The sequence below is a fragment of the Mchenga conophoros genome, linkage group LG3, assembly GCF_057382185.1.
Source record: "Mchenga conophoros isolate Kocher_MC1m ecotype Shallow Benthic linkage group LG3, M_conophoros_male_GT1.1, whole genome shotgun sequence".
Lineage (NCBI taxonomy): Eukaryota > Metazoa > Chordata > Actinopteri > Cichliformes > Cichlidae > Mchenga > Mchenga conophoros.
Window position 1 is genome coordinate 64028881 of NC_140528.1, and position 22490 is coordinate 64051370.

At 44.1% G+C, this 22490-nt stretch overlaps 1 protein-coding gene across 2 annotated transcripts; it reads left to right on the plus strand.

Moving 5' to 3' along the window:
- Positions 1-1270: 1270 nt before the first annotated feature.
- Positions 1271-22379, plus strand: aspnat (aspartate N-acetyltransferase). 2 transcript variants are annotated; one of them, XM_085266614.1, is made up of 4 exons: positions 1271-2129; positions 3365-3529; positions 15004-15356; positions 17152-22379. In XM_085266614.1, the coding sequence occupies exons 1-4, from the start codon at positions 1826-1828 to the stop codon at positions 17218-17220; spliced, it is 891 nt and encodes a 296-aa protein (XP_085122740.1). In that variant the 5' UTR covers positions 1271-1825; the 3' UTR covers positions 17221-22379. The 2 variants fall into 2 exon arrangements, with proteins under 2 accessions (XP_085122740.1, XP_085122739.1); XM_085266613.1 differs by having other exon boundaries at positions 1273-2129; positions 15004-17182.
- Positions 22380-22490: the final 111 nt, after the last annotated feature.

Below are 22490 nucleotides of genomic sequence, written 5' to 3' on the forward strand. Positions count from 1 at the left end.
AGCGGAAAAAAAAAGAGAAGCACTGCGCATGCCCAGAGCATCCTCCACCCGCACAGTGAGAGCCGCTGCAGAGGAGATGCTGGTGCAAAGAAAAATCATCTCTCGCATGTTTGCAGAGCAAACGTCCGGACCGAGCAGACTTTGTGACTCTGCAGGATATCCACCTGTCCTCCTCCTCCTCCTCCTCCTCCTCCCACCCAGAGAGCAGCAGAGGAGGAGGAGGGACACCTTAAAGAGGAGGGAGTGGGGGTGGATGCAGCTTTATCAATAGCAGGTTGCCGCTGACGATCCAGTTCAAACTAGTTTGCTTTGAGTATGCGACTGTGGCTCTACAAAGAGCTGCGAGCTGAGAGCCAAAATAAATCTTCCACGTCCGCTGAGCTTCAACTTTTACTGATGATAGCGCGAGAAAGGCTCGGCAGGACACCAGGAAATAGTTTGGTGATGCCCAGTAATGTTTATACTAATATAAGGAATGGATGTTATACTTTTAGAGTGTATGACATCATCATATGTTCTCAGTGGGTTTTTTGCCTCCTCTAATAGGTGGTGACACTTTTTAGTCTAATCATTGTTCAGAAACCGCCTAAATAAAACTTTTTGCTGATTCTGCACAATAACCATCGCAGTCACACACAGGGAGTGCTGTGGGGGGGACAACAAAGGAGCAGACCAAGCATCACCATCATCATCCTCATCACAGCTGCCACGGACGCGCGTAAAGCCGGCGCTGCCGCCGATGTTGATGCGCGACGACTCGGCGGCAAATCGGTTAATGGCAGGTTACAAATGCGCAGTAAGCCGAGACACGATGTCCATGTTGGGGGTGATGTATGACAGGAGCTGGGCGACAAAGCGGAGGGAAGCTGTGGAGGAATCACTGCAGTGCAGCAGAGCTGTCAGTCAACCGGCAGAGGAGGCTGCACACAGCCCACTGAGAGCCGCCGCCGGGCGTTAGGCTGACCGGCAGCTGATTTCACACTTTATTGTTGAATCTCTGAGGATATTGATGCTTCCGTATCACATCAGGGCATTTCCCCATCCCTTTATTATCACAGCAGCCTCCTATCTGCGCAACAGCAACGGTGACGCCAGCTTAAGAGTCTTTCATTTTTTGCCACAGATTTATTACTTTAAGCGGCTACAGTCACCCTTTAACTTCATAAATCCCACAGGAGTTTTATTTCCTCCATCTCTCCCTCTGATCTGCACTCTCCCCTCTGCTATGATTTCCTCCTGTTTTACGCATCGCCCCCGCTTTACCTTGCGCCTTTGTGCTGCATCTCTCGCAGCCACTGTATATCACAAAATCGGGGATCCTCCTCATTGTAAGACAGCACGAAGACAGAACTGCTCAGAAGCAGCCTCTCTACGCAATCTCGCCATCGCACCCCCTCCCCTCCTCGTCGCGGGCCCACTTTCTCAAAATACACACTTCTCTGGCACACATACATAAGCCTGCTCAGATGCGGAGGGAATGAGCGAGCCTCCCTCCTCCCTCGTCCATCAGCATCTAACAGCGCACTGCCTCTACCAATCTGTGCAGCCGGAGGACCACCCCAACCCCGTGAACCCGAATCTACCCGCCCTGCTCGCTTATAAATACCGCTCGATTTACACCGGCAAGTCTTGGTCTTCGGAAACGCTCAGGGTTGCAGCAGAACATCCCCCTTTCGTCTTACCCCCCCTCCATCGTTTCGCTGTTTTTTAAGAAAATCTCACGAATCATCCATTTTTCCCCCACTATCATTACTACCCACTCTTTTTCCCCCTCCCTCTCTCCGAACTGCACTTTTTTTTCCTTCTTCTTCTTGCGGCCAGTTGCATGCATTGTTCGTCTCCCAAAATGGTTTGCGAGACTAAAATTGTTGCGGATGAACACGATGCTATACATGGGACCAAAAAAGAGTCGATCCTGTGGAGCTCTCCTCCGTCCAGCACGCCTCTGAACCCCGCCGAGGCCAAGGATGTGAGGAAAGACGTGGTTTTTATCCGCGAGTTTGAGCGCGGGGATCAAAAGGAGGTACGCCGCATCTTTTACGAGGGTATTATGGAGAGGATACCCAACACAGCTTTTAGGGGGCTCTGGCAGCAGCCCAAGACCCAGTTTTTATACGTTCTTCTGACAAGTAAGTACCCTCACACTTCCGTGTGCCGTGCAGCTTATGTGTGTTTCAGACCAACTTTTTTTTCTGGTCATACGCATCTCAAAAACTTCAAATGTAACCTCTAACATGGATTCATGTGCGCAGGTAAATGTCGCTGTTGCGCGTTTTTATTAGGTCTGCGCCCTGAAGCGATTCCTTTGAGGAACTTGCCTTCAAAATCATGCAGAAATCTGATGCTTCTTTGTTGTCGTGGCTCTGTGGGCGATGTGCAGTTAAGTTGAGAAAAAGGCTGTTGCTGCAGCAGCAGCAGCAGCCGCCTCATACTGTGCCACACCGGCCACGCTGCTCCTACACGCCAACAAAAGGCATGGCAGGCGGCATGGTGCATGTGTTTAACCGATGTGATGACATGCCGGTGCTTCAATGAATGACTGAGTGAATTTGAGGATTGGCCCAGAGGGTGCGCGCACGTACCCAAAAAGCACTCCCCCGCCGCGCCGCCAAATACACACAAACACACATGAACACGCACGCACGCACTCCCCCCCCAGTCGCCGCCTCGTCACCACCACCACCTCCGCCCCTACACAGCAGTCAATGCACCACATCTCGTTTGGCTTTTTGTTGATGTTGCCGGTTTAGGTAAACGCGTCTTGCGTCACAACATGTACGGTTACGCACATTAAAGAATAAAAAATCGCATGAAATCTGCTTCACATACCCCCCTCTTTTTGTTGTTTGGATATTTGTCTCGATCCTTCCAACCAAATTTGATCCTGAATACTGAAAACCTCGTCTGAGCGGAAGCTTACTACCCCGCGCATTTTAGCGCTTTCTGTTTCGCTCCACCTGGAGTGCAAATGAGCGAACAAAGTAGCAACTAGGTTACTGCATGGCACGCAACATGCTACGCGCAGCATCCATCCTGCTTGCTTCTGTCTCCCTTTGCGCCCCCCAGCGTTACATCTTACTAATAACTCCCAACATGGACTGCACTGGTTGGATGAATCCAGCACTAATACGCTCTCCTCAGGCAGAACAAACTCTGTCGTTCTGTTAACTTTTGTCTCCCAGAAAATGTCTGATGAACGCGGGTTTGTGTGAAAAATTATCCAAATATTTGATTCAGCTGTTCCTGATATTAATGCTTACAGATGTCTTGTTGTGTATGTGTGTGTGTACGGATCCGGCAAAAATCAAACATGTGATTTTCTCTTCTGACAGGTTTTGTTTATTTTTCTTCCATTTCTCCATAGTAATGTGCTTTTACATGACCAAATCCCTCACGCTGACCTGTTGTGCACCCCTCATTCTCATGGGTGCGCGCTACTACTACAGCAGGAAAGTTATCCAGAACTATCTGGACTGTGCTCTGCACACGGACATGGCTGACATAGATGCATATTACATGAAACCCACAGGTAAGAGGCAGGGAACACATCACTGTTTTCACACACACACACACACACACACACACACACACACACACACACACACACACACACACACACACACACACAAAATGTGTGTGGTTTTGTCAGTTCCCAGTGCTCCACCATCACCAGCACGCAGTTAGTGGGTGAAAAAAATGCATTGGCGCACTGAAAAGTTTGGGCCTGTAACTTTTAACAAGACAAAAAACCAAAAACGCTGTTTTTAAACACAGCTGTGTCTAAGAGTCTTCAGGCGATGCAGAGGCAAATCATCAAATATGCAGGTTGTCTCCCTGCTTTCCCACCCCTCCTCCCATATCTCTGTCTCCACTCCTTCCCCCACTCTGCTTCCTCTCTGGGCTCTGCTTGGACACTGAGGTAGGGGGCGGGGAGTAAAGGGTGGGGCGGGTGGGGGTGGCATCACAGGGCTATTGATCGTGCAGAGGAGACTGCTGATACACTTTCTGCAGTACACTCGGTGTCGGCAAGGCTCATTTCCTGCACTAAAGCTTCTAATTGGAAAAATCAATCCACCTCTGGTGTCATCTCTGACTATTCATTCTCCTCGGGAGTTTAACTCCGGGCAGCACCGACGGACAGCCACGTACACGTGTGACACACTTTTTTTCAGACATTCCCCTGCCTTGTTAACTTCTTCGACACATTTATTCCCTGTTAACCCAGACCACGTGGCAAATATAAAAAGCAGGTGTTCATCAATTGCCCCCCCACCATTGTCTGCTTCTCTCTGACATTGTGCCCTTTGGCTTGGTAATCCAGTGCATACACAAATGCAATTTAGCATTCCCATTATTGCTGCAGGGCTGTGATGGTTTAGATGGGGTCAGGCACCACTGCTCTTGGACAATGCTAATGATTATATCCGTGCACTCTGAATGGGCCCACGGGGATGAACACCTGGGTACCAGCACGCGGTCCTGATGGAGAGGCACCGCTGACGTCACTGTGGTGCTTTGTTTAAAGTGTGTACAGAATGGCATGGCACGTAGGGGTGCGTGGTTATATAGAGGAGGAAACATTTGGCCAATAACGGGGAACTTGTTGAACTTAAAGGCCCTGAAAACAGATCATATAAGTCAGCTTCTTTCTAAGAGGAACGGGCTCTAATGCAAACACACACTTTACTGCTTAATGAAAACTGGATGTGTATTAATTTAAGGAAGCCTGCATAGTTTTGATTATTTGCACTCTTTGGTTTCTTATGACATCATAGAGAGGGGATATTCCTAATATGGTCATCTCAGGGTCACAGTTCTGGCTGTGAGCACAAAAGCCCACCGACTTGCTGTTCAAACCTGTTTGTGAGGGGCAGCCAATGAAAAAAAAGTTGGCTTAAAGGGGGAGGGTGCACTGAGGGACTGCACCAAGGTTAAGTATAAGATAAATAAGGATTATATTAAACTGTGAATAATGCAAAGCTACTTTAAGAGAGTTTAAGAGTAAACATGAGCATGCACACAGCCCACTGTATGTATAACAGTAATTAGCCCTCTTTAATGCAACGTTGGCCAAACATGGTGTTGGTTTGTTGACAGCTACGACACTATAAGCACATAACGACATTTTCTGATGGCACTTGGATGATATTTATCTGTTGCATTTCATTTGCTGCTGCTTTAATATTTAAAAACAGTGATTAAGGGATGAAACCCCCCCCCCAGACATTTAAGTTAAAAAAAAAAGATAATTAATTTTTTTCCCTGGTACAAAATGAGAATAATGAAAAAAACAAAACAAACAGGTTAGTTGTTGTTATTATACTATATTTCTTATTGAACACCTATATTGCTATCGTCCCTGAATTTCAGAAGGACTTGGACAATAAACTGTCAAATCAACCTACTGGGTCCTATAAGGAAAGTTTCAATAAGATAATCAAAGTGTCTAAAAACAAAAAAGAACATGATCATGCCATATTTTAGCTTGTTAGCAGCAGATAACAGCAAAAGAATAAATCACAAGATAAATAACACGAGTTCATCTCTGAGGTTTACTTGACAACCATGCAAACACCAACTCTGTGGACTGTAGCTCTCTACGTGAGCCAAGTAGCTAACGAGTTAGCTGTGTCTGTGTGGGTGGGTCTGACAGGGAGCGTTTAAGAGTTTGCAACAGATGAGATAAGGACTTTTGTGTTCAATAATGTGTGTGTGTGTCTTCGAGGACTTCAAATAGGAAGTGATACAATGTTGAGTGTGTGTCTGGTGCTCGAGGCTTCTCTGTGTTTTGAGAGACGGTTTGCTGAATGTGGGAGGTCAAATAGTTTGAAACTCAGCATTGAATTTCACAATGCTTGTTTTCTTTTTCACCTTGAATGATGGGGATGTATGAGATGTGCTGCTTTAGAAGAAAGATAGAGCCAAACACAGGAAGACACGGAGTTCTTCGTGACACTGAAATAAAATATAAAAGGAATAAACTCCAATAAGCCAAGTCCACAGAGTAATAAAAGAAAAGCGATTCCTGACTGAAGACACATATCCCTCTCCACATGGCACAACTACACTAATTCATACTCTCACTTCCTGTGATCACTCACTCTGCAGCCCCTTAAGGCCAGCTGTCACTGCTTTCATTAGACCTGTAATGCTGTGTGTGTGTGTGTGTGTGTGTGTGTGTGTGTGTGTGTGTGAGAGCAGGCAGACAGGTTGTGAAGTAAATTGAGCTAACAATGGTTGAGAGGATAAATATGTACGTGTGTCTCAAATAAAGACTGGAGGCTTATTTCAATCCATCCATCCGATTCAGGGTTGTGGTGGGCTATCTTACCCAGCTGTTATAGGGTGAGAGGCGGGGTACACCCTGGACAGATCTGGTACAAAAATGCCACTTCATTGAAATTAAATTGATTGATTGATGATTTCAAAAATTATCTGATTTGCACTCAAACACACAATAATGTTTATAAGCTTAAATAAAAACAGCATTTAAAAGTACTCAACAAACCCTGTGAAGTAATGTAAATTTTAATCCGTTTCCTCTATTCAGTTTCATTTATATAGCACCAATCAGGAAAAACAGCTGCCCCAAGGTCAGGGGCGTAATTTCCAGGGGGGTTAGGGGGGTTATGACCCCCCCCTCAATAATCACACCCAACCAATATAACCCCCCCCCCAATAAAATTATGAATTATCTGCATAAATAGGCTGTTGATTTTCTTTACTCATTTCAGGTATTACCAGCAAAATAGTTGCATGTTTAATCATCTGGGAATTTACCCACATTTATTTATTTATTTAGACAGAGATCATGACCCCCCCCCCCCGCCAATGTTCAGCACTGTAATATTAGAGAGAAAAAAACAACAATTTGGCAGTCCCACATGGGCAAGCTCTTGGTGACAGCGGGGAGCAAAAACTCCCTTTTAGCAGGAAGAAACGTATAGCATGAGCGCAGATACAAAAGACTAACCAGCTACAGAAACTATTTAACAGATACAGGCGAAATAAAAGCTGACTTTATTTATTTTTCGACAAACTTTTCTTTTTGACCACATCTAGTCATTTCATTTTGGAAAGTTTAAAATCTTTTTTGTTTCTTAACAAAAAGTAGCAGCTAAAACTTTTGGTAACATGTAAAAACAACCCAGCTGGGCTATAATATAATGAAGTTTAGTGCTGAGACTATTATTTGCTACATGTTGGAGAGACACCAAGAGATACCAAAACCCAGCTTTGTGACTGATTGCTCGTTACTAATGTGCAATTTATAGCTGCCATTATTAAGCCTTTCTACTGCTCAAACCCAAAGATCTCCAAAGCAGTCAAAGCATGCTAAAAGACTTCTTTTTGGAGTAATTAAAAAAGTCCCGGCAGCAGTCGGATCATTTATCCCCTCTTTAGTCGTTACTTGATGTGTCACTTTAGGTCATCCTAAAGCCACTTACAGCCTAAAAAGCAAGTGTAATGAAATGAGGGTGTGAGCAGACACTGAACCAAGCTCCCTGGTGAGGCGAGATACCCGCTCATTAATAGCGGCTGTTTAATGAGGCGTCATGATCACTGCAGGGTCTCATCGAGGCAGCGGACATTAAAATACCTGCTCATCTCATTGTAGCCCTGTATGTGTGTGTCTATACATTTATGCATGTGTGTGGAAGAGGGATGGGGGAGGTTTGAGCTCATTCGGTTGCAGGTGAGGGCGCAGCTTCCTCTGCTGGTACTTGTCCTTATTTTAGGACTGAACGACAGAATGAGGGAGAAAGAGTATAAGAGAGAGTGTGTGAGGGAAAGAGGTGAGACAACGGGGCATCTGAGGGAGGGGTGTTGTAAAGTATAGCATTTACTTTATGCGTGTGGGGAGGGAAGATAAATCTAGGGCTTGCTGGCCAGCAGATAGACCAGATGAGTCACAATCATGGCCTCTGCGCCAAACACAGCTCTTTACAAATTTCAGTTTAGCTTCCTTATCACTTTAAAATTCCCAATAAATTTGGGCTCAGCTGGTTGTTACTGTAGTCTGCACAGTCTGCATCCACAACAGGAGTGTTTTTGTTGACTGGTATCGCACTTGAGAAGAGTATGAGCGACATGTATTTTATTTTAAACTGAAGCGTCCAGCCCATGTTGTGATTGTCATGTCCAGTTGTGGCCCAAAATGAAACTGCAACACACAAAGGAACCTCTATGGGATATTTCATGCACATCAGCTGGGATATCTTAGTTTAATGAGCTTCTTTGGATGCTTCCCTCTACTATTCCTTAATCTTTCTGGGATTTTTTTTTTCACCCTCACACCTGTATCACTCCTCCTTTTCCTTTCCTATATACTTCATCTGTGCTGAAGGGGAGCAGGTGTGGTGGAACAGCTGGGCTATCTAGAATTCTGGCAGACACAAAGTAATGTCTTTGGTCATGAAGGGAAATGAAAAACACTCTTTACTGGCTACAGTAAACAGTTTATCAGTCCCTAAGTTTGTTTGACTGAGACCTAATATTAGGGAGAAAACCTCAACAACACTACAGTCCTCTATGAGGATGGACTTGGCAACAGTGGGGAGGAAGAACTCCCTTTTTCAAAGGAAGCGGCCTCAAGTATAACAAGGCTTGGCAGTACTCTGCTGGGAGTGGGAAATGAAAGTGAAAAAAGAGAGGAGCACAGAGTGAATCGGATCATGTTGATTCCTTTACATCACTGTGTGACTGCTGTTCTCAGACTGCACACATCCAGGTTTGCTTCACAACTTAAAAACTAGACTTTTCTCCACTTAAACAAAGAAAAATTAATACAATTTCCACAGCAGAAAAAAAGCTAAATCAACCTTGTATGCCATTTTATCTCTGCCACAAGTGAATGCTTTTTCATGTCTCGAGTCAACACCGGGGAAGCGTCGCTTAGAAAAGTCCATATTTGACTTGTTGAAAATACGCAAACGCCTCTTTGGCCTTCAGTGGTGCAGGTGGCACGCTGTTATGTCTGCGCTCCAGAAGAAGCAGACATGAAAACTCTTTGCCCTCAGAGCTGGTGCTGCTCTGATTTCATAATCAGCTGAGTGGGGCTCAGACTGCTTTTATCCACATATTTTGTCCCAGGTTCAAAATATTTTCAGCACATCTTAGAAACCACCTCAAAGCCTTGCTGGTACTTTTAATGTTGGAGCTAGATGTCCTTAAACTTACACCTTCCGTTACCAGTTTGAGGGTTTGTGCCCACATAAATAACACATTACTTAAAAAATATAATATATATCTGATTAAATACTAGGACATGTTTTAGTTTTAAGTACCATCATAAGCACGATTCCTTTAAAGGCTCTGCTGGACGCATACCACCTGGAGAATACACGCTTGTCTTAATTTTTCCTGCACGCTGAAAACACGTGAGCATCTGCCACTTGTCGGTTCAGTGTTTTGAGGAAGTCGATCCCATCATTAATAATAGATTGCAGTCTCGCTACCTCCGGCTTTTGTCTTACATTCTGCTTAAATCAATGGCGAACAAAGGTGCTCGTCAGAGAGACTAGATGGCGTGTCAGCGGCTTCATTAGTTTTCGCATTGTGTATTTTCTCGCTGTCTTGACTCGCTCATTACAGAGGAGCCTGTTATCAATAGACGAGAGACTACGTGCATGAAGATTAAGACTGCGTCTGCAGTTTAAGGGTCGCGATTTCTAAAGGAACAATAAATGTAGATGTAATAGGTTTGAGCTCCAGTAACGTTAAAAAGAGATAAAAAATTATTATATTGAGCAGAACTGAGTTCAGCTTATTGAGCTCAACAGTCCCAGATTCTCACGTGGCCCCTCGGACAGGAAGATTAATCGCCCACCTCTGGGTTAGATTAACATTTTGCATTCGGTCGTGAAGCCCACACGGGTGACCTTTGACCCCGAGAATCAAACCAGAGAGAGATCGAGAGAGGGCAGTCGGAGCAACAGCTGTATGCTGATGGATGCCACGTACACATTAAAGCGCAAGTGTGCAAGAAAAAGGAAGCGTACTCGCACGCTTGCGTACAAACAACATGGAGACGTGCTGGCGGACAGGCAGGCGGCAAGACGAACAGTCGGGCGTGCGTAATGAGTTCCTCTGTGTGTGTGCTCATGAAGCGTGACAACACACACGTAGGCGCATCAGTCTGCTTTGCATTGATGAGTGCTCACGTGCACATCTGGAAACCGTGTCCTTTGTGTGACAGTCATCTCTTCTCAGCATTCGTCGCCCGTGGCCAAGGAAGATACTGCTGACGTGTGGGGTTGTGCGTGACAGGTTAATCCATACTCCCAGCATGCACTCTGACCTGAGGAGTACAGTGTATCTGTGTGTGAGTGCATTACAGAGACTCCGCCTTAAGTCTTTTTGCTTTAAAGTGAAAATAAAACAGTATTAAGGGATTTTTATATATACAAAATAACTTGGAACCCCCCAGGTCTCCCCCCCCCCAACCATATAAACATAATGCAAAATGCTACAAATTGAAACTCATATGTGCAAATTAATGTTTAATTAATGTTTTTTAATTTGTCATTTTCAAAAAAATGTCGTTTCTGGCGTTTATTTCATGATTCGGGCTATAACGGGTTAACCATATGTGGACCACTTATGCTAATGTGCCCAGTGGAACAAAGCGCAACATATGTGTGTTTTTTTAGCACTACAAGTGACAAAATGTGACCAGAACTGTTGGGAAGAAAAATAATCGTATAACACAGTCTGATAGGCACCTGATAAATACCACAGGGAGATCTCATTCCCCACAGAAGCGCGAAATGTAATGTTTGGGGGGGCCGGATTAATCGTGCAGCGATACGACACTTTCAATCCAAAGCCATAAATCACTGTTGCTTAAATTGACTTTAATGTTCCCTGCAGCAATGAGACGCCTTCTGCAGGGAAATAGAAAGAAATACTTTGGTCACTAGAAGCCTAAACAATTAGCAAACACGCCCAAATCCAAGCCGCCGCCGATCTTTCGCCCAAAAAGCGTTAATACGGTGTTCGCTTCACAGAAGAGTGAGCTCCAGCAGAGCGAGGCAGCGTCTAGACGGAGCCCTTACCATATTAGGCCTCCAGGACAATCATCTTGCACACAATAAAGCCCATTCCTGTCTATGTGCTCATGTAGTTTGTAGGTATGTGTGTAATTTTTAAAATTTAATGGAGGGTTCATATCACAGCATCAGCCAGTATCTAACACTCCCACGCGCATGCATGGAGGATTATTAATATCTACTGAGCTACTGAGAGAAATTAGATCCGCCGCATTAAGAATACAGTAATCAGATTCTTACTTGTGAGAGAAAGATTTCCACAACTCAGAGCTCTTGCTCCCTTTCTCACCCTTCACTCTCTGCTCAATCTATTTCTTATCTTGACATCATCTGTATTCTCCGTGACCCCCACCCCCACCCCACTCCCCCTGTAATAATGGCAGACCCCCTCCTTTGCGTTTGTATGCCCTAGCAGCAATAATGGATCCTTTCAGTCTCATCGCATTTACTGTTAACTCAGATGCTCGCCTTCCTCCTCCTCCTCTGCTGCTGCGTCTTTCACACAGGACAGCTGAATGACTTCTTCTTTTTTTGTTCCTCTTTGCTCTCTTTGACTAACTCCTTTTTCTGACTGAGTAACCTCATTCATACAACCTTCCAGTTACACACACTCGCTCACACACCAAAACATAGGCGGTACACTGTAGTACCGCTCCACTCTTAAACAGCTGCGGGAGCATCAGAGAGCTTAACGCTTTTCTCAAAGCGAGTTCCTCCTTCACTCACTCCCTCTTTCTAACTCGTGATACCTTGAAAGACTAAATTAATTGTTATTTATCATATTTAGCAGAAAAGTGGAAGCGTGTAGAAGACAGATATTTACAGCTTTAGTTAACTATTGCCCTCAAATATTTTTATGATGACCCTTCCAAACTCTAAGACAGGGAAAGTCTTTGACTCAGAGAGCTCGCCATCATCCTGTCTTAAAAGAAAGCCACCATGGGTGTGAAGTAAAGCCATGCTAGAAGCTCTGAGAGGCTCTACTACCCTGCCCACACACAGGAGTGTGTTTCCATCTTAGTGTAATTACTATGCATGCTTAGATTTGCTAACAAGCACTAAAAAAACACAGCCTCCAAGGCGGGCAGTCAAACCAGGCTGCACTGCTTTGTGCATACGTACACGCCACACTCCTCAGGTCATCAGGACACGTTTCCCAAATTGTCTGTTTAAACTGCTAAGTTTCCAACATGTTCTCATCTTGTACCAGTTTTTCAGATAGGATCGGATCTTCCTTTTACGAACAAGCTGTCCTTTAATACACCAGCTAAGACTGGTTGCGTAGAGATAACGGTCCAGCTTTTGGACCCACAAAGTCCACCTTAGGAGTTACGAGCTGCAGGTTTCTCAGGCGGGACCCCATGGGTTCACCTCTATTTTTCTTCTTGGTTAGAAAAACAGTTTGGGAATGCCCCATTCCTGGTAAAAGATAGCTGCACATCAGTGCATGAAGCAAGGCCCAGAAACACATGGATGAGCGAGTGGTGTGGAAGAACTTGACTGGCCGGCAGAGTCCTGACTTCAACCCAACACTGTACCTTTGAGATGAATCACAGAGACTGTGAGCCACGTGTTCTCATCCAAAATCATTGTTTGACCTCACAGATGTGCTTATAGAAGAATGGTTAAAAATTCCCATAAACACTCCTAACCCTTGTGGAAAGACTTCCCAGAAGCACTGAAACTGTTATAGCTGTAAAGGATGGGCCAACATCATATTAAACTCTATAGATTAAGGATGAGATGTCACGCAAGTTCAGCAAATACTTTTGGCAACATAGCCTGTGATATTCTGTGATATCAGCAAACTGCACAGTCATCTGACCCACATTTCCAGAGAGGCAGACAAAATCTCTGATCTATCGCTTCTAGTCTGCAAAGTGTTCAAATCATTGTTTCTATATCCGATAATTAAATCCAATTTGGCTGCAACATCTCCACACTTGGGGAAACTCGAGGGGCTTCCAGCTTATAATGTCAGCACTAGGAGAGTGGGGATCACTTGGGGGCTGCCCGTTGCCACAGTTGTTTGACTCGCTAACAGAAGCCTCTGGATCAGCTTAACACAAGCCTGCAGGGCCATCAAATCCTCGCGAACACGTGGGACTGATGCATGATGTCAATTTCACCGCCTGTTTAGTGTGCGTGTCTGTGTGAGGGAGCAGCAAACAGAGAAGAGGGAGATGTTGTGTGTAACGGCATAAAAAGTGAGAGTAAGGACAAAGAGAGAGAGTTAGGATTCAGAGCTCGTGAACAGATGGAGGCAGATTTCTGCTGTCCGCAGGTCGGCCTCTGCCGGTCACAGAACAGTCAGATTTACTTTGTCTGTCACAAACAGATGGCATTTTAGTACAAAACCACAGAAACACTGCCAGCACATGGAATAAGTGCTGCTGATGTTAGTTATCTGACCACAGTTATGCAACACAGCAGAAGGTTTAGAAAGTCTTTTTCTTTGAAAGATTACTGCAAGGGCACATGCATTGTCATGTTGGGTTTAAAAGTCACAAAGCTTCCAGGCTCCTAAAAGTGTCATTAAAACATCATGAATAGCACAAGTTTCTACCTCAGAAACATTTAAACGAATGTTAAATTACACTCAGGATGATTCACATCCTTCTGGCCTCTGAACCTGAAGTATTATCACTGAAAAGTTTCAGAGGGGAAAAGGAACAATTGCTCTGTATCAAAGCGAACCGTTTACAAACTGCAGCAGGAATAAAGATTGATGGTAAAACGGGCTGATATTCAGGCTCTTAGTGGTTCTGTGGTGGAGGAGCATTGTCTGCTGACATTTTTCTATGTCGGTCAAACCTCATTTGTCTGCCTGGACGTGTGTTGAGTGTCTTTGTCTGTCTGTCATCAGTCTGATTAATCCTGAGATGCAGCAAGTCCCTGATAGTGTATAAGCATCTGTAACATGACAGTGTTTTGGCCCAAAAACTCATCTTTAATTGCTATCTGACATCAGAGTCTCTGCTCCAGTATGCTGTCAGCTTTAAGTGACTGCTCTGTCATGCCTGCACTTTTAATCAGCAGTCCTCACTGAGTGGATAACGTTATTAAGCTCCAGTCAGACCTGCTCATTCAGCTGCTCCCTGCATCCCCTTTTTTCTATTTTCCATTCATTGGTTTTTCTACCCAGAGCCCTTAAGTCATTACAACAGCCATGCAAGGCGACGTTCATCTTGAGATCAGTTCCTGCCTCATCCAACTATTTTGCAACCAGTTATAGTTTTCATGTCCTGTTTAATAGTTTAAGACAGTTATACTGCTTGTTTTGTGTTCCATGCAAGAGATATTTCAGAGGTCTGACATATGATCAAAGTCATGGCAGTGTACCGGAGCAGCTGACTGTGAGACACCTTTATCCAAAAACACAAAAAGATCACCATCACAGGCTCTGTTCTTCACCTTCATGTCAAAGTTAATTATTTCCTCTCATACATGGATACAGTGATGTTAAATAATGAGGTCAGTGTATGTGCAGCTAAATACTCGGTTTCAGACAGTCTGTTTTCTGCTCTTAGCAACCTAGAGAGAGTAAATATGGTCGCTTGCTATTCAAACCTCCTGTTTGATATGGGTGGCCAATCAGAAGAAAGATGGTCCAAACAGGGGCAGATAGCCTATCCTAGAATGGATTATTTTGAAATGTACAACTATTCTAACAGAGGAAAGAATAAAAATATGGAGCTATGAGCTTAATAGGATGAGAGGCTGACAGGCTTAGCACAAAGACAGTAAAACCCTCAAAATTAAGAAACGTAGACAATAAAGAAAAACCAAACACCTGCTCTCAGCAGGTTCAGCTCCACTAACATTGGAGAGATCCCAGTTGGCTGTTTGCAGTGTTTACACGAAGCTTGGCTAACAGGCTGCTAAATCATGTCTAATATAATTCTTGCTTTCGCAGTAAGACTGGATTTTGTTTCCTGTTTCCTCCTGTTAGGTTCCTGTTTCTGGGTGGCAGTGCTCGATGGTCGTGTGGTGGGCATCGTGGCGGCGCAGGGCCACGAGGACGAGAACACGGTTGAGCTGCGGCGGATGTCGGTGGACTCTCGCTACCGCGGCAAAGGCATCGCAAAGGCGCTGGGTCGTCGCGTCCTGGAGTACGCAATGCGCAACAACTACGCCGGCGTGGTCCTCGGCACGACGGCCGTGAAGCTGGCCGCCCACAAGCTGTACGAGTCGCTGGGTTTCCGCAGAACGGGCCAGAGCGAAGACTACCGGCTACCCGGGATGAGCCGCTCGCCGCTGGAGAGGCTCTTCTTCCAGATCCGCCATACCCGCTATCGCCTGCAGCTTCGTGAGGAGTGAGAGGTGACAGGGAGAGAGAGAGCTGGAGAGTTGGAGATGGAGAAAGAGAGGGACAGAGAGAGAGAGAGCAACGACCCTCCTTCACCTGAGAGCCCTGACCACGTCCTCTCCTCTGACAGCTTTTATTTATTTTGTGTCATTAGGGATAACTTTGAGTATGACTTAACACTTCTACTATTTCACCCTTAAGTCACTAACGTTTTTACTACTATTATGCTTTTTTTTGTTGATTTTTGTATTATACTTTGACATTTTAAAGAAGAGTTTGTTTCTATTATTAATAATCTTTTATTTTTTGTATCTTTAATCCTTCCTCTCACCTGCGGGAGAGAAAAATTGGCTTTTTCCAGAAGACATCTAACTGGCACCCCCATCTCAGCACCCTCCCCAGCCCCTTTGGCATCAAGAAAATGTGATTTTGATCAACATTACCTTTCATTTACGTTTCTCTGCTCTCCTCAAACCTTCCCTCCCCACAGCAAAATCATGTTTAGTTGCTCAAGAGTGCAGTTTTCTATGTGGGGTGGGTGGATAGAGCAATGCGTGGACCGGGGGGAGTACATAGACTCCTCAAAAAAGGGTTAAGGGAGTTTTTAGCACACACTCTCCTTCATAAAAATGATTTGGTGTGTGAACAGACACACAAACCGAGTGATCCGGCTTTTAGCCACCTCTCCAAGGCACCATATTGAAGCACAGCGAGAGTGTGTTACTGACCCCGACAGTGAGAGAGAAGAGATGGCAAGGATGGTTACTGGAACATGTGCTGTGTGCATCCTGCATCATGAATAAACACAGCGCATCTTCCTCACACACACCTTCCTCTTTACTCTCCTCACTGATGGTCCGATTGGATAACAACCCCCCCTTTTCTATGTTCTTTCCCGGATCGATGAATCACCTCCTTTTCTCACTGGAGCTGTGGGGAGGGTCTCTGACTGGTTGCGGTGACAGGAGGGTGGCGCTTTCTCGCTGCAGTGTGTCACACTGACAGATCCCGAGATGAGATATAGCTGCACGTCAGAGCTTGTTATGTGTGTGTTGTGAATATGTGACCGTGTGTATGTGTGTGTACGTTTGACGAGGCTCTGGTCTGACAGCAGACCGAGTCTCAGCTGTGTGCGATGAACCTTTCTCACTGAATCAAGTATTATGAAACTAAACATTAGTACTTTCTTTGTGTACTTTTAAAATAGTTTACTGATTGAATCAAGGTCAATTCTAACACTTTGGATACAGTTCAGTGTTTAACTGATGATTAGTAATTTTATAACTTTGAAGAGGAAACAAACGTCATTTAAATATGCAAATTTTACTGTCAAAACTACAACAATTACAAAGTCGCTGCAGTCTACACTCCGCCTGCTTAATCCAGGTTATTGGGGAGCAACTTGAGTAAGACTACAAGCAATACTCACAAACCTACAGTACATGACTGAGCACAAACAGCAGTTGATTATTTTATCTGATCTATTGGCACTAGTGTTTCCCTTTCCTCCATGTACTTATATTGTGTATACAGCTGAAAAACTGAAAAACTCATGTAGCGAACGTCAGAGTTTCTCCCATAACACCTCTCTCCATCTCCATCCTCCGAGCGTACGACCACCAGTAGATTCAGCCATCCATACTCTGAGCCTCAGTTATGTTATTAAACCATTTGTAAAAAGTCCAACCTAAAGCAAAACATAACAAAAAAAAGCACATAATATATAAAAAGGGAAAAAAATACAGATGTAATTGTCACAATCTTAGCACTGGCCCTTCTTGCCTTGCTTTCCTTCCCCTCCTACCTCCCATTCATGAATCTGTCTGCAACCCTGGGCTAGACCATGCACCCTCCATTTGAACCCTCCGCTGACCTTTGACCTATCCTGCTCAAGTTTCCAGCCATTCCTGGCCCCTCTCTGCATGTGCCACAGGAGCCTTGCTGCACTGCTTTTACTACTCCATTTGAAGCTTGTCGCATCAGCCGTAGACCCCCGCCCCCTGATCTGATGTCATCTAGGCAGTGTGGCGCTGCCTGGACTGGCTGGAGCTAAGTTGCACATGATGTATGGTTGTATGGGTGTGACGCAAAAGACTCAGAGAGTGAGGGAGAAAATGCCTGTGTGTGTGTGTGTGTGTGTTCAGAGTTGGTGCAGACACTCACCAAATGCAGCACTGCCTGGATGACATTATGCCTGCCAGCCAACCAACTGTAGAATGCAAAAGCAATGCAAGTGTGGCATGCCTCTGTACCCGGTGTGTGTACGGTGCCTGCCCTAGAAAAGTGTAGAAAAAAGTGAACTGATATATATATACTACATATATATATATAAAAAAAAGAAAATAAGCTTCTTCTTTGATATAAACATATAGAAAACAAATATGTGTTTCTTTCTTCGGAAAAAAAAAAGAAAAAAGTTGTACCATTTGCATGAAATGTGTCTTTGAATGCAAATATAACTTTTAGGAGAGAAACTCCTAACACATGAATTACAATGGAAAAATGGACGTATTTTATTTTCTCTTGTTTCTTTTAAAGTAATGGTTTACGTTCTTAATTGTCATGACAAGGGCGTGAAATTAATACCAGCCACAAGCCAGTGCTTGTAAACCTTCACCACTGTATCCGAATCTAAAAGCCTTGCAGAATTGGAAAGTAATCAGATTAATCGGTCACCAGCTGGGGGTCGATTAGCAGTAGATCCTTTCATAAATTGGAGCAGGATTGAAGGAATGTGACTCGAAGTGTGTTCTTCTTTGGTAAGATTTGCTAGATTTTCATTGAGCATTTGAAAGTTGATGATGCAAAAGGGGGAAAAAAGTCCCTGCTAAGTTGACACTAAAGGAAACACAAGTTAGATGATTAGATTTTAATTGTGCTCAATGCCTAAAATGAAACATGCACTCGTTTTCTTCTGCATCTAATTCTGAATTACACTCCCCACAATATTATAGATTATATATAAGGATATTTGTATATTATCCCCATAATGAAGGCAAGACCCTGGACGCTGGGTCCGATGACACTAAGGCTTCTTCTCCTTAACTCTTCTTTAAATTTGAGCCACGAGAAACAACGCTCTTGTAAAGGAGGCTCAGCCGCTGGTACGCTTTTATCTTTAAAATAGCGCCAATTCAAGAAATCCCACTGAAGCACTATAGAGTAAAAAAACGAGGCACGAAGGCACTGAAAGCATCAAACAGTTCTTTCAGATGTTTTCACTGGGCCGACACGTGGAGGATGCCTCACACCACCTTGATGCATCTGCTTTGAACTTGGTTGTTGCTGGAGAGTCAAAAGGGAGCCACACTTTATTTTATTGTGATGTTTCTGGAGCAACAGCTTCTCGGGAACTTCACAGAGTACCGAACACAGAAGTTAGAGCCAAACTACAGCATGAACACTAAAAGCTATGGATCAGACTATAACATTTATTTCACCTCATGTACAATCAGATATCACAGTCAGTGGGACAGAAAACACAGTGGTTATCCCTGCCAGTGTATTCAGGTCCTCCCTGCATGGCTCAGCCCGGTCTTTATCAGACTTGCTTGAGGTTGAGCCTTCCTGAGGTGGACTGTTAAAAAACGAAATAAAAAAAAAATCCTGTCTAGATCTTGTGGAGGAATGTGAAGTCTGTCGATTCTGAGCCATTTCTGCTGCTGCCAATCTCAGTTTTCTGCCTGATGAAATTTTATAAAGCTCCTTCGTGTATTATGGGAGGAACTATTATCCACATTCATACATATTCTGAACAAAAAGGGACGGTATTCAAAATGCCTTTGCCAAGGCCTTATGCACTGGAATCAAACACTGGAGTTTAAAAACGCTGTGGACTGCATGACTTGAGGTAGTTGAAGGGTGACTTTGAATTGTAAAAGGCAAAGTGCACTGACTAAAATGCATTTATTTCTAGTCTGAGTAATGTCTGTTTTCTACTTAATGTGAATGCTACACCCTGTGAAGCCTGACCTCCGTGTAAAACTGGTAGAGCATACTTAATGTTAGAATGTAGACGGTATGCAGCGTCTATCAGAGTGTATATTTAGTTACGCACCGTTCCTATGACGTATTTTGCTGATGTACAATCCAAAAACCAATCTCACCGCTGGTTTCTGTTTGTTTTTCCTGTGATTTGTTTGAGCGTGAGCTTTCCTTCCTGAGAAGGTATGCTGCATGGACGCCTCTCCTGCTGGAGAAGGCTCTTTTAGTTCAGAGGGCTTTAAAATAATAACAAAAAGATCACCTGATGCTCTTCTCTGATGGATAAAACAGAGGCACATCTTCAGCATTTATGTATTTATTTATTTTAACTCAAGTGGCCGCTTCAACTTCACGCTAGGTACAAAAACGGTTCCAGTGTCACGATTATGTCACAATATTCATTCAGTTTATCTGCTAGTAAAGGAGCATAGACCTGAAAACTGCACAAATGTACAGATCCTGTGGGTGTGTTGCGTTACTCTGATGCTGCGTGTCCGTGCTCAGCCGCTTTGTGGGCGAACATTCAAAGGCATGAATGTAAACTACCGACATTTTATGTATGTTTTTTTTTTGGTCTGGTTGCTTTTTGAACGAGAAAAAGTGTAAAATAACAAAAAACAGAAAATTGGGTCTTTTGTTAGATGACTCAACCTCTCAACATTAGACGTTAGACTTTTCGTGCGATTGTAAATAGCCGCCATCTCTTCCTGCTGCTTATGTATTATTTACTGCAGCCTATCATCCTTGCTGGTTTTAACCGATCCCGATGGAGTTTTTTTTTTATTTTAGTCTCGGAAAATGGATGTCGCCTGGACTGTTCCACCTGACGAGGAGGGCGAGGGGCGAGGGAGGAATGTGCCACGTTGGCAATTGACGGCGGGTGGGGTGGGGGAGCTGTGGAGGAGGGTGGAGGAGGCAACAGAGCTCCACAGCATGGACTCCCTCTCTCTCTCTCTACCTCTGGTGAGGACTTTGCTCCACTGTGGAGAGCGCTGAAGGACTCACTCTGGACTGAGGCCACGGGTGCCAAGAACACATGAAGCACTTGTAGCACAACTGTGTCTTGTTTTGCTAATACAGTACAAGGTAGTTTGATTTTTTTTACCATTTCCTATAAAGAACATGGATAAAGTTTCTCCTGTATCATCAACTGTATGTATCATAAAGATATATATAAACAGGATACAATGTAATAGTTCATGCTACAACCCAAGGCTATTTTAGGAGGTGGAAATTTGCCAAAGGTGACAGAAACTGCTGCATTTTTAATTCCTCACACGGCTCCATTTTGTTCAGCACAGCCCTGTAATTTACTCGTTATTATCTGGAAAACTTCTGCCCATGTGCCATCTAAGCAAGCAATAAACACAAGGAGGCAAAAGAACAGAACAATGGCAAGGATTTTATCAAGAAACATGAAATGCTGCATTGATATTTACATGCCCGACACTGTAACAATTAGTATTGTAACATTACCGCTCATTTATGCTGAAGCCTGAGGGGGTGTTTGATTGTAAAATGTTTGGGGTTATTTTTTTTTTTATGTGTCTTTACATAGGGGGTGTCAAAGATCTGCTTTTTAAAAGGGGTACCGCTACATATTTGTACAGAAGTCAAAGGGAAATGACACAAAGGGGCTAATGGATGCTAAAAAAAAAGAGTTCAAGCAGACAGGAGCAAAAAAAAAAGATTGTGTAGTCCCACTCTGTAAATGCTTGCTTCTGTAAATCTCTTAACAGAGCTTTTATTCAACCATAAGGACTTTCTGATTAACTCGCACCATTTAAACATGCACTGCGACTTCACTTCCTACAGTCTGTCAGCACGACCGAAGCTAATCAATTAAAACCGTGCTGCAGCCGCCGAAATCACTGCTCTCAACTGCGTATCTTACCAGTGATTTTCAAAGGCTTCTTTTTTGTTTTTTAATCTACGATTTATTACCTGTAAAGCTGTAAAGTATATTTTACTGTATATAGCATCTGGGGGTCATTTTTACTCCTTTTTGTAACCATGCTTGTGGATTTAAAAATATATAAAAATATATTTTTAAAATAAGAGAATTGATTCTGCAGTAGTGCAGGTGTCTTAATCTGTGCTACCTCACAAGAGTCACACAGAAACAGCAGCAGCCACTTTCAGAAGCGCCGCCATTGTGGACTTCCTGTCTGCTTGAACTCTCTGGCGTTGTCGTACTGCGAGCCCGAACACTGCAGCTCTTTTAGCTTGTAGCACGCACACACACCAGCCATGACCATGAACATCAGGGGCTCTGGAGCTATCTAGCTATAGTAAGCTGCTGTAATGCAAAGAGGGCTTTCTCTGCCCTGGAGCCTTGTCATTGCTGTTGTCTGTTGCCAGGAAACTGACCACACAAAGCACAGCAGGGGGACTGATATGCAGCCACACTGTGGGGAGGCAGGCAGGTCAACAAGCCCGCCATGATAAAGAAATGGAAGGAGCGTAGATGGATGAGATGGATGGACTTGAAGTAGGGGGGTGGAGGTTAAACAGCATCTGAGGGAACTTTGTACCCGAGGGACCTGAAGGGGATGAAAAAGAGGCCCCTTTTCAAGTAGAACAGCCAGTACACAGCACCAGGGGCCCAGAAGGTTCACATGTATGAAGGAAGGAGGGTTAAAATCCAATCTTGCAACATGATTCTAATGTACATTATTAGACCAAGCATGGTGTGGTGATTTTTGCATATTTATTTATTCCCAGGGAGTTTGAGAAGATGGAGCATGAGATAGACAGAGAGAGAGAGAGCAAGACAGTAACACCATGTGACCTCTGTGAGACTGCAGTGGCATTTATTGAGATCTATTAGCTTTCAGTTCCCTTTCTGCCATTCGTTTGGAAGACTTCTGCATCACCACATGGGGATTACTCTTAATATTGTGATTATTAACCCTTTCTTTTATACTGAATACAATTGGAACACTGTATAGATGTAAAGATGGGATTTCTTGCATTATGATGACTGAAACATGGATGTACATATATTGTATCGATTAAAATGATGATGCATTTTACACGGTGCTGGAGTTGTTTTTTCCCCCCCAAAGAGAGCAGAGGGGAGGAGAGAAATGAGACAGCAATATTTGAACTGAAGTGACATAAATGTCAGCTGTGGGTGGGTGGGG